Below are 11,826 nucleotides of genomic sequence, written 5' to 3'. Positions count from 1 at the left end.
GCAGTAGAAATTCAATTATCTGCATTCTGATTATGTGACTTTCATTTAGTCAGACTTGAATTATTCGCGTTTAAATTATCTAGCTAAAAAAATATCCAACTGCACTCCAAATGGCTAATTAAAAGTCCAAATTTCCTGTCTCTCTTTTGTGACTGGAGATAATTAAAGTTCTCCTCTGTTACTCAGGCTTTGAGTGTGTTGTGAAAACCAATTTCCTCTTTTTATTATTTTCCCCCTCTCTTCTTTCCCAGTTCATCCTCTGGGTTTGGACACAGTAGTGATGACAGCAGTTCACATGGATGTAAAATGAGCACCGCTCCGCAGGAATCCTGAAAAATAATTCTCACGTTACCATCTTAGGAAGAGCAAATGATGTCCACTCATGGAGAAGAAAGCTTGCTAATAATATATCCTTACCTAAAGCTCACTGTCATGACATTAGGTATTTAAATTCTTAAAGATGTTGCGTTGTTTATTAGTTATTTTTATGTTGTCTTATTCTGGCTCAGCTTCTGTAAAAAGCTTAAAGGCCTGTGAATGCAAGTCCCCTTTTGAGGCAAACATTATGGGCAAAAACAAGATCCTGCCCTGGAATGAAATGATAGATACGTTTAGAAACACCTACTTGGTTTTACTCAATTTTAAAAAATAGGTATATAGGTAGCCTGCATTTAAAAATCCAGATAGCACTTTCCTTCTTGTATCCGTGGTACAGTGTTCGCATAAACACAGCCTGTGTGATCTTAACCACTGTGGAGCCTGACGGCGTAGACCAGGCCGCCTCTGCAGACATGTGGCTGGTATTTTGTGGGCTCCTCCCCTGCACTGGGAAAGACACTTTTTGCTTTTGGGTGTTTGACTGAAATATTTTAAGAAGCTTCACCTTTCCAGTATTTTATGTCCTACTTAGATGGAAAAATGTATCTTATGAATAGAGACATGTTAAAATAATGTTGATGTCTTAGACAATAACAGAAATAGTGCTAGTCATGTTGCTTATATTTGCAGTATATAGATTCAGAAATACATTTTCATTGTCCAGATTCATTCACACATGGTTTCTGGAAACAAATAGTTTGTTTTCATTATTGTTGTGTGATTAGAATTTACGGGTTAACTATTTTCGGACTAAATGTGCAATTTCTTATCACTAGGTAACTTTCAGTGTCAATGGTGGTTCTTTGTCATTTATTTTCAAGTTAGAAGTGGGATCTTATAAAAATTAGTAAGTTTATCAATAAATATTCCTGTAATTTAGAAAAGAATATCAACTTGCTAATTTAAGAAATATTCGTTTTTAAAAAGTCCTTTCTTTCAAGGCATCTGCCTGAGGATTGGTATCATTTGATAAAATGTCTTCTTTTTTAGTGGCCCAAAGATAAAAGGTCTTAGATAAACTACACTGAACTTCAAATTTCAGATGAGGCAGCATTTTCTTGAGATAATTATCCAAGTTTCTTCTTCATTGAATGGTATGAAATATCTCTGAAACCACCGGGAAGATATTTTTACATAACCGGAATAACTTGTTGCTTTAATTAAATGTTACCTCACCTCATTTTATTTTAACTGGGAATTTAAAAGTTACTGTATTATTAAAAAGTCTTTGAAATGCTCATAACTAAGAACAGAAAAAAGTTAAATTTAGAGTAAGAATGATCTTAATTTTTCCTTCTTGTTTTTGTTTGGTCCAAAACATTATTGAGCTTTTGTAAATATTTTGATTTAATGTATCTTGGATCTTGTTACTTTATCATCTGAGACTCATTATTTTAATACAGGGGAAAAAAGATTTAGCAATTTCTTTTTATCTTGCTAACATGTGAAGTTTGCCATCCAGTCATTTAAGAGCGATCCTTAGCTTGCTGGCAATGTGTATTTGAATTCACATTATTTCTGTTTTACAAGTTTTTGAAAAGCATGTAAGGTGCCACCGATTGTCATATTATTTTTAGATGATGTAACATAGCCATCAAAATTGACATTAAGTATGCCTACTACTGTGGTATGTAAACTTCATAAGATCATCGTTTTCACATTAAACGTGAAAAAATCAAGTTCAGTTTGTTGGCTCACTTATTTTATAGAAGAGGATAGATTTCTTCTGACTTACACCTAAATTCAGTGTGTTTTTGAACAAGCAGTAAATTTTAATGAGAAACTTTGGTAAGACTTGGTTTACTAGTCACTACAGTTGTGCACATTTGAGGCTTTCAGCCTTGGTTTGGTAGTTGTGGTATCTCAGCACTGGCTTCTTAAAACTCATTTTCTGCAGCTGAGATATTTAGGTGAACTTCAGCCCCCAATGGCTTTCTGGCTTTGTTCTAGTCCCTTATTTTTCTCTGGCATATTTTTATAAAGCTTTCTCGAGGAAAAGAACATAATTACTAAGTAACTAAATTGAATAGATGTTTATTTAAAACTATCTTTAATGGAACTTAAATTTAAAGAATTCTAATCTTGGATGCTTTATGATTTACATACAGCAAAACTGTATCTCCCTGGCTAATTCTGAAAGGGTAAATGATTCACCTGTAAAGCCATTTTATGTGTTTTGTTTGAGAACTGATTTTATACATAACCCAGAGGTGTCAAAAATGAAAGTCAACAACCTGTTACTTAGGGCTTCTTTAAAGTCTCACTTGGAAGAGAGTGATTTGGATTCCAGTTAAAATTTCAAGTTTTTAAAAATTATTAAGGAAAAACAGAAATGTTTATTTTTAAGTAGTTATGTCCCTTAAGATATTAAGTATCTTGCAGGAGCTTTTCAAGCCTAATGCACATTTTATTGAATAATTAAATACAAACAAGTGATATGCCATAACCTTACTATAGTAAGGTAAAATAATAAAATTTCTTTTATGGCTATTAAGAACATAAACAAATTCACTTAGCCTACTCACAATTACCGTTATATCCAACAGAAAATTGAATGCTGTTTTGAACTCTTGTTTTTTTGGTGCGTTAAGGGTTCATCATTACTGAGCTACTGTGGTACAAATACAGTTTTCAGTATTTCAGCTATCAAGAAGACCCTTTTCCACGAAAGGCCCCTACAGTTTTAAGACAAAAATAACAAAACAAAAGCTTATTCTGTTTCTAAATAGTTTTCCTCTTAATATTTAAATTGTTTAGTCAGTGTCCTCTGAGTTCAATGTAGCATCTTTTCAGTGGAGAAAACCATTTATTTCAACATAATTTTCTCTTTTTGTTTGGAATATAGACATTTTCTTACTTTATTATATATAAACACATTTTCAAAAAGAAATGCCGTCTGAAATTAATTACCGCAGTGTGACATTCAAAGCATAGATACAGTTTTCTTTGCAAATAAAAGTCCTAAGACATTAATACACTATAATAGAGGGAGTTCAAAAATTGTAGAAGAATGGAAGTAAGCAACAATTTCTTTAAAATCTGAAATATTTACAAAGGATTTTGCCTCCGTTCTTTGCCATATGCATCTCACAAACGAGTCACCATTGTCCCTTGAAGTCAGACACAATTGCTCTTCACTCTTGTTGCAAACTTTTCTAGATCATTATTATGAACACTGCATTGGACACTAATTTATTTTAGCTGCGCAAACCCTGGTAGTTAATGATCCTCTTCTCTTTCTCCAAAATTCCAAAGACTTCTTTTCAAAAGATAAGAGAAGAGGGGGGAAAAAATGAAGCCACAGTTTTCTGCTGAATGTAAACTCTGGTCTAAAGACACTATGCAAATGGCTTCTGCTAAAGAGGAAAATACCCTTTCTGCCCCCCCCCCCCCCCGAAGTGTAGATTCATCCCAAGCCCCACACCGCTTGTCTTGGCTGCTGTAGAGACGCAGCACGGGCATAACTTGTGGTTGTGTTTTTGTTAGTTTCTTACCTCTGGGTCTTCTTTATAGCTTTGCCCCCACCCCACTGGCGGCGGCGCTCCCGCCGCTGCACCCTCGGCCGCCTGTTGGCTGCGGCGCCTCGGCGGCTCGCGCACACTCCCTCGCGCCGCGTCCCGCACACGCGCGCTCCCGCCGCCTCCCGCCCGGGCGCTCCGCCGGCGGCGGCTGCGGCGGCGACTGGGTGGCAGGTAGCGAGCCAGCTGGCCTCGGTCCGGTAACCCATGGCAACCGCCCTGGTAACCCATAGCAACTGCGCTGCGGAAAGAAAGGGAGGGAAAAAAAAAGAAAACCCGGGTGGGGGGGCGGCGGTGGGTGGTGAGTGGAAACAACAACCGCAAAAAGACAGCGATTTACAGCACAAACCTGCAGCGCCCTCTCCCCTGCCCCACCTGCTGCCAACGTGGGCACCGCGAGGCCCCCTTCCCAATGTGCAAATGACAACTCTGGCTGCTTGGAAAATAAGAAAACGAGAATGCAGAGGGACCTCGGGGGGGGCGGTTGGTGTGGGAGGGAGCTTTGAACAGCGATGCCCCCCTACCCCCCGCCCCAGGCCTCCGGGCTCAGTGGTCTCCTGGGGCCCCGCTGGGTTTGTGAGCGCGCGTGGAGCCGCGACCCCGCCGCTCCGGTGGGTTTCGGGACGGCTGGGTCGGGGTCGGCCGCGCGGGAGCCGGGGGAGGCGGCGGCGGCGTTGTTGTTGCGGTCTAGACCGGGGTCTTTGTTCTGCAGATGCTCGCGGCGCTGCGGCCCCCGGCCCCGCCGGCCGGTGCGAGAGAGGGGGCGACGGCGTGCCGCCCGGGCCTGGAGGCGGCGAGGCCTGGCGGGGCCCCGCGAGCGCCCCGGGGTCGCGGCGAGGCTGGGGCACAACCCGCGCGCTCCCTATGTGTTATCTGCGCACGCACCGCACCCATTAGTTAACCTCTTTCCTCTCCAGTCTCGCCAGGACCTCACAGCCTGCCGGGCGGACGCGCTGTCGCCTTAACTCCCCTCCCCCCGTTTGGAGAGGGAGGGGACAGTCGCGCTTGGTGGTGGGACTGGGCCTCGGGGGTAGAAGCGCGTGCCTCCAGGTCCAGAAACGGCCCTGGGTCAGAGTTTAATGTCTGTGTGTGCGGGGGGAGGGGGGGTGAGGAACAGGCGGGGAGACACAAGTCCTCCACCGCTTTAGGCTGCGGGCCCAGAAGCGGGGCGGTGTTCTTCGCCCGGAAAAAAGAGGCGCGCGGCCGGTGGCATAACCAAGTGCAAGGCCGCCGGAGGACAGAGGGGGGCGCTGCCGGGACAGCGCCGCGGCGGCAGCTGCCCGCCCGAGAACGCGCCGCCTGGGGTCTGGCTGGTTGTCCGAGTGGTGGAGTGGTGTTAGGGGTTCCAGGTGGAAGGAACCTGCGCCCCACATAGATTTCAGTCCGTGTTGAGGAGTATCGTCTGCTCGTTCGTGTATTCGCAGAATCCCCCTGATGCAGGAAGCATCCGGGGACTGGTTCCATTCAATACCGAGCCCCTAGGCCCATGCAAGTCCATTCCACAAGGAACGGTACTGGGGTGAAGACCGGCCGCCCTAGGAAGCTGAAGTCCACAGTTCTAGGTCTAGTTCAAATGAGCTGTGATTCCAAGCTCATTTTGATGTTTTAAAAAGGAAAACTTTTGTCTTGGATGATTCTTGAACTCCTTTGAGATCTTAATCCTCAATGATTTTCCCTCTGTAGATGTGTACCAGTTACAAACCCAAATAGCAAAGCCATCAGCAACATCTTTTTGGAGGCAAAGACCTACACAAGTGTAACACGCACTCACTTGTACAATGCAGGCTCCTGAACAGGTGATTAGATCAACAGTATTTCATCTGACTTTTGCTGGTAGACAAAAGGGAATCTGGCTATGTAAAGAATGGTATTTTAATCCTTTCATAAAGAAAAGAATCTTCCAAATACATATTTTTGCTGCCACAGATCCTGGGGAAACTTGGTTTATTTCTGCACATACGCATGTTCTCGGTTCCGCTGCCTACCAAGCACCTGGCACAGAGACACGTGAACCTTTGGAGGTAAAAGGTAGCTACTTGCGCACCTGGGGATCCATTCGGTACCATCCCAGCTGTCTGCATCGTGGTGTACTGGGAGCCCTGTGCTTTAATTTTTTTTTTTTTTAACAAAAGCAATTACAGAAAAGTGCAAATTCAACGTGTGACATTTAACATTTTGCCGTGGCAGGCAGCCTCCCCTTAAATGGGGCCTTTCTGCAGAACAACAGGAGCCAAAAGGCCTTGTGTCATGGAGTAATGTAAGACACAATCTGGCCTGCAGACGCACAATGAATCGGGAAGGATTTATGTAATTAATTGACCAGTCTTAACCTGTTATCGTGATGTAAGGAATTTGGAACTCATTAATTTGGGCTCTGACAGATTTCATATTAGAGCTGGCAAATATGGATTGAACCTCTTATTCTTGTAGCAGCTGGAATTTCCATGACAGTGAGGATTAGTGAAGAAGACCTATTGCTGGAGTCAAACTGCCTCTTTGTAATCAGTAGCCCTGCTCTGCATTAAAGGGATAATGAAAAAAAAAAAAAAAAAAAAAGGAAGAGCCGTATTACCTGGCCGAAGAAGCTGAAGGGGCTTGTTCACTTGCTGGCATGTGTGTTGAGCTCCAGCATTTGCAGTCGAATGGAAACATTAATTTCAATCATAAAGTTAGGTGGTTTCCCAAGCACCTTGAAAGAATGAGAAGGTAGAGGGGTCTCAGGGTCAGGTTTGGTATTGTTGTCAAAGTTAAAAGGGCTGAAAAGACAGAGCCTTTGAATTTCCTCTATGTGAACACAGAGACTGTATGAGGAAGGATACAGAAGTCCTCTGAGGGGCAAACGGTGTTTCTTGTAATGTCATAGTCACTAATGGGCAATTCAGAGCCTTGAGGGAGAGCCTGGCTTTCTCAGGAGCCACTCACTGTCTCCTGCTCAGAGCTCTTTCATGGACCTCACGAAACCCAGAACTCACCTAATGAGCCTTTCATTTGATCATCTAATCTCTGTCCCCTTCACAGTATATGATGTCTAGTGAATCACCCCTTTGGAAATGTCTAATTTCTTTTTTGAGATTTTAAGAAAACCCAGTAAAAACCCAACTTTCATTTTTCCCCCTTGACAATCAGAAAATGGCTAGGTTGAAAAAAGGGTCTCAAGATTAAACTAAATGTCTTTTCCTTTCCTTCCTTTCACAGTACTTTTCCCCTCTTGCTGTGCTGTGTGAGAAGGTTAATATAACAACCGCCGTAGGGATCATTAATACAGGAAGATAAGCAGAGTTGCACATTTAAAACATTTTCAGGGTATCATTGCCTCCTTGTACCGATAAAGAAGTCTTTGGTAACAAATGTAGAAGCAGGCACTGAATATTTAACTTTTTAGACAGAAAGCCCAATTGACCTTTCTCAATACATTATTATTCATAAATACTCTCCAAAGTTGAGCACTGACTACTCTTGAAATGCGTTTTTTCACTTGTATATTACCTTTAAAAAACTTTCATTCAAGCAAAACTTAAATTTTTATATAACAAATATTGTTATAACATAAATCTTCACAAAACAAAAAGATTTCCACTCCTCCTCCCCGCCTCCCTTTTTTGTGCTGTCTGGATTCCAACTGAATTGCCAAGTAAAGAATTTTCTTTTTAGTTAGTAATAATAGGATTTGATCTAGCAACACAGTACTTGGTACAAAGATTTGTTTTGTGATTCTCTTGTTAACGACTGATTTCTTCAGCTTTGGTTCCATTTAAGTGAATGCATAAAGATAAACCCTAGAAATTGGCATCAATATATTAATGTTATCCTTCTCATTGAGAGAGCTAGTAGTTGTTATTGGTATTAGTATTTCAGTGGGAAGGCTGTGAAGATCAACAGTTGATATCAGCAAGACTTGGATAACTAATATAAACCATGACAAGGGCGATTAATAGTGTATATAAACACACTTCAAACTTGTATACATGATCTCAGCTCTCACCTACGGATTTCTTTGTATTTTTTTGTAAAGGGTAATTTGTAAGTTGACAATTACAAGGTTATCAACTCATGTGCTGTGCATACTGTTTATGTACTGGAAGTATGGAATGGACATATTGAAGCATGATTTGTCAGAGAGAGTGTTGACTGGAAGGAAGTCTGGTGAACTGAGTTCTGGCTCTGCTACTAGCACATACTCAGAGGGAGCTCCCAAGCCCTCTGGACTGCAGTTTCCTCATCACTGCAATAAGAAGATTGGATACAGAATGCAGAATGTCTTTAAAGGTGTTAATAAGTGTTGTTTAAAAAGCAAAAAGAGGAGGTAGGCTGAAGGTTTCCATAGTCAGTTATATTTTAGACACATTGTGTTAAACAAAATTTAACATTAATTTTTTTTTCTGCAGGACTTGTCAGTGCCTTTCATATATTAATATACGCTGTGAATCTCTTAAGTATTTGTGTGTGAGAGGGGCCGGGGGTGGGGAGGCTTCTTTATGCAGTTTCCTTAAACTGATTTGAAGAAGAGAATCTAAAATTCTATGATTTTTGAATCTGTAACAGTTTGGACCTCTTCCCAGAATGAGTAAAGGGCACTTGCTTTCACCCTAGGTGTTCCTGAGGTAGGGTGTGAGGAATATGTGAGTATCACTAAATAAGAAGGATTCCCCTTCAGAGAGCAAGTTCTATAAAGAGGCAGGGAGTGTGGTACTAAATTTAAATCTTAGTTTCACTGCTTACAAGATAAGTGACCGGGAAATAGGTCACTTAACCTTATGGAATTTGTTTCTTCGTTTATAGCATGAGGATAATGATACAACGTGAGGCAGGGGTGAGGCCAGCAGTGATGAAGTCACTGCACATTCCGTCTGCTTGGAAGGGTCTTTCTGTTTTCCCTTCCAATGCCCTTTTGCTTGGCTAATTCCTACTACTTATTCAGGACTCGTGTTCTGTCTCCTATGCGCTGATGACTGATGTCGACTCTGACCACACCCTTTGTGCAACAAGACCCACGACCAACCTCATGTCCCCACGTGCCTTTCTGGCAACACTTCTCCCCCCTGCTCTGCAGGGTGGGTCACCTGTCTGTCCATTCCTCTGTTCAGGCAGCAGCTCCTGGAGGGTGAGGACTGCCTTTCATCTCTGCCTCCTACCCCCTACCACCCAGCACCAGCCTACAGTTTGATACGGAGCGCATTCTAGAGGCAATGATGAATTACTGCCATGGGGTGGGCGAAAGGCCTGCAGACCCTCTTCAGGCCCCCTTCCTGTGGCAGAACCAGGAAAAGAAGAAGAGCTTGGGGAGTGGGAGCAGGTAATTCAGAGCTGTTTACCTCCTTGAACTTGGAAACTTTGATCGTCCTGAGGGTGCATGAGAACCCTCTGTTACAGCGCCTCTGTTTCTCATTTCTCGACTGTAGTGGGCCTTGAGATGGTAACATGATTGTCCATTCATAACATCTGCGTGGCAGTCAAGAAATGCTTTGCTCAAGATGACTTTTTTCTTTGATCAACGAGACCATTCAATGAAACATTTTGATCAAATATTTCTTTTGGTCAATTTGTTTCTGATAAGACACTGTGCCCAGTGCAGGGTGTAAACAGTAGCGTGACATCTGAAAATCGATGGGTGATTTCAAGTGGGAAGATCTGACTATGTGGACCGGCTAGCATTTTCTCCATTTGGCTACTGTTCTGTCATATAGCCCTGATTAAGCTGAAGCCCAGACAGACTTTTAAAGAGGAACTGAAAAGTAATTTAGAGTTTTACTGAAGTCTCCTAAAAAACACCAAAAGAATCTAATTTTAGCCCCCAAACTTTCTGTCTCGGTCTATCTCTACACACACACACACACACACACACACACACACACACACGCCCCTCACATTCCTTGTCAGTTTTTTTTTTTTAACTTCTGACAACTTCAGTGACTGTCCAGACTTCCAAATCCCAGCCCACACTGGCTCTTGTCTTTCTCCCCCTCTTCTCTATCCTGTCATATCCATCCCTTGCTCTTCTCTCATATAAATTGGTGAGGACAATCTCCGATCCTCTTGGTTCCTGCCCGCGCTAATTCCAGCCTGCACAGCCAGAGCTTGTGTAGTCAGGCAAAGACAGACTTCTGCCGAGCGGGGGCAGGGGAGCCGGGGGCTGGGTGATGGGGGGGTGGGGGGTGGGCATGGGGCTGTGGGTATGCTGGGGACAAACGCGGGAGCCGGCTGGCTCTACTCACAAGGTATTGTTCTCCCTTCGCAGAAGTGAGCAGAGGAACCCCATAGGCTACCCCTGCCAATACAGCTGCTTGAAACTCCTAATTTTTTTAGGTTCAATAATAACAAACGGTAGTTTGCATCCCCTTTGTACTTTCCTCTCTGTAGGTCTACTAATTTCATCCTCTGACCTTCAGGGGAATTTACCTAAAGCCACGATGTGAAAATCAACCTTATTTCTAAGGACAACTGGAGAAAGAGACTGACCTTTGGTAATCCACTACAAGGATTAACAGCTCTTTTTAGAAAATTATTTTATTTATTTATTTTTTTTCTAAAGATTTTATTTATTTATTTGACAGAGAGAGACACAGCGAGAGAGGGAACATAAGCAGGGGGAGTGGGAGAGGGAACACAAGCAGGGGGAGTGGGAGAAGGAGAAGCAGGCTTCCTGCCCAGGACCCTGGGATCATGACCTGAGCCAAAGGCAGACGCTTGATGACTGAGCCACCCAGGCGCCCCTAGAAAATTATTTTAAATCCATGTGCCTCAGGCTACCCTTGAGGCCCAGTCTATGGCCGGCTCCCTTGAGCTCAGGGTCAATGTGTCAGAAGCCTGGGTGAGGCCAGGGAAGGGCCGAAACTTTGCCTCTGGAGCGGGTATGCCCTCCAAGCACACAAATTGTGAAGTCGTGCGAGCGGTGTGGGACGGAGCCGGATCTGCGCAGGGGAAGGCTGCCATGTCAATGGGGTGGATGCAGCCTACAGGGTGTGTGTATATATATTTTAGATTTGATTTATTTATTTGACAGAGTGAGAGACATAGCAGGAGAGAGCAAGCACAAGCAGGGGGAGCGGCAGGCGAAGGAAGAGGGAGAAGCAAGCTTCCTGCGGAGCAGGGAGCCAGATGTGGGACTCGATCCCAGGACCCCAGGATCATGACCTGAGCCGAAGGCAGATGCTTAACGACTGAGGCACCCAGGCGCCCCATAGAATACAACCATATTTTATGTGGGGAAAAAGAGCCAACCTTTTATGTTCTAGTTGAAATGTTCTCAACATGACTATTTCATCCTCAGTTTTGCTGTAATAATTTATGGTCCTTTTCTGAATCAAGTTTGTCCATAACTGTGGTAAATAGTAGACGTCCAAGCGCAAACATGGCATTTCTGCAAGGGTTTCGACAGTGAGGTGGATCGTGAGCAATTTAACGTCAGGTTGTCTTAGTGTAGTCGAGGTGCTTGTGGAGCTGGCCCCCCCAGAGGAGCAAAGACGTAGCCATAGTGAACATGTATTGAGTTGTGTCACGCTTCTGACTCCGAAGAGAACCAGAAAAAGGTAAAAGAGTGGTGAAGGCAGGTGAATTATACTGTCTGTTAGAGGAAAGGAGACTGTTTTGATATAGAATGTAAGTAAATCAGGAGCTGGGGTTATGGAGAGAACACTGTCATCATAATAAAGAGAGCCCAAGGAGCAGTGGCTCCAATGAGCGAGAAATCGATGTCTCTTTCAGGATCTCTCCACCACAGGTAGGCAAGCACTGCCCCAGGAAATCATTCAGGGACCCAGGCTGGTGGTGTGGCCCTGCCATCCTCAACGAGTACTTTCCAACATTGCCCATTCACTCCTGTGTCTAGCTTAAAGATGGAAGGGCGAGAACAACTGGGGCAAGGCACCTTTTAATTAATTTATTTAATTAATGTGTTGCATTTTCATTTATTTTGATTTATTTGTCAATAGAA

General features: G+C 43.5%; 1 protein-coding gene across 3 annotated transcripts in view; it reads left to right on the top strand.

The window, feature by feature from the left end:
* SNX10 (sorting nexin 10) overlaps positions 1-2,057 on the top strand; it is a 67,830-nt gene extending 65,773 nt beyond the window's left edge. For all 3 annotated transcript variants that reach the window (XM_032401892.1, XM_032401891.1, XM_032401890.1), the window contains one exon: positions 252-2,057. In XM_032401892.1, coding sequence (XP_032257783.1) covers positions 252-333 — 82 coding nt within the window. In that variant the 3' untranslated portion in view covers positions 334-2,057. The remainder of the gene's footprint in view (positions 1-251) is intronic.
* Positions 2,058-11,826: the final 9,769 nt, after the last annotated feature.

Source organism: Phoca vitulina, unplaced genomic scaffold, assembly GCF_004348235.1.
Source record: "Phoca vitulina isolate PV1807 unplaced genomic scaffold, GSC_HSeal_1.0 scaffold4, whole genome shotgun sequence".
Taxonomy (NCBI): domain Eukaryota; kingdom Metazoa; phylum Chordata; class Mammalia; order Carnivora; family Phocidae; genus Phoca; species Phoca vitulina.
Note: the sequence above shows the minus strand (reverse complement) of the source record. Positions and strands in the feature narration are given on the sequence as shown.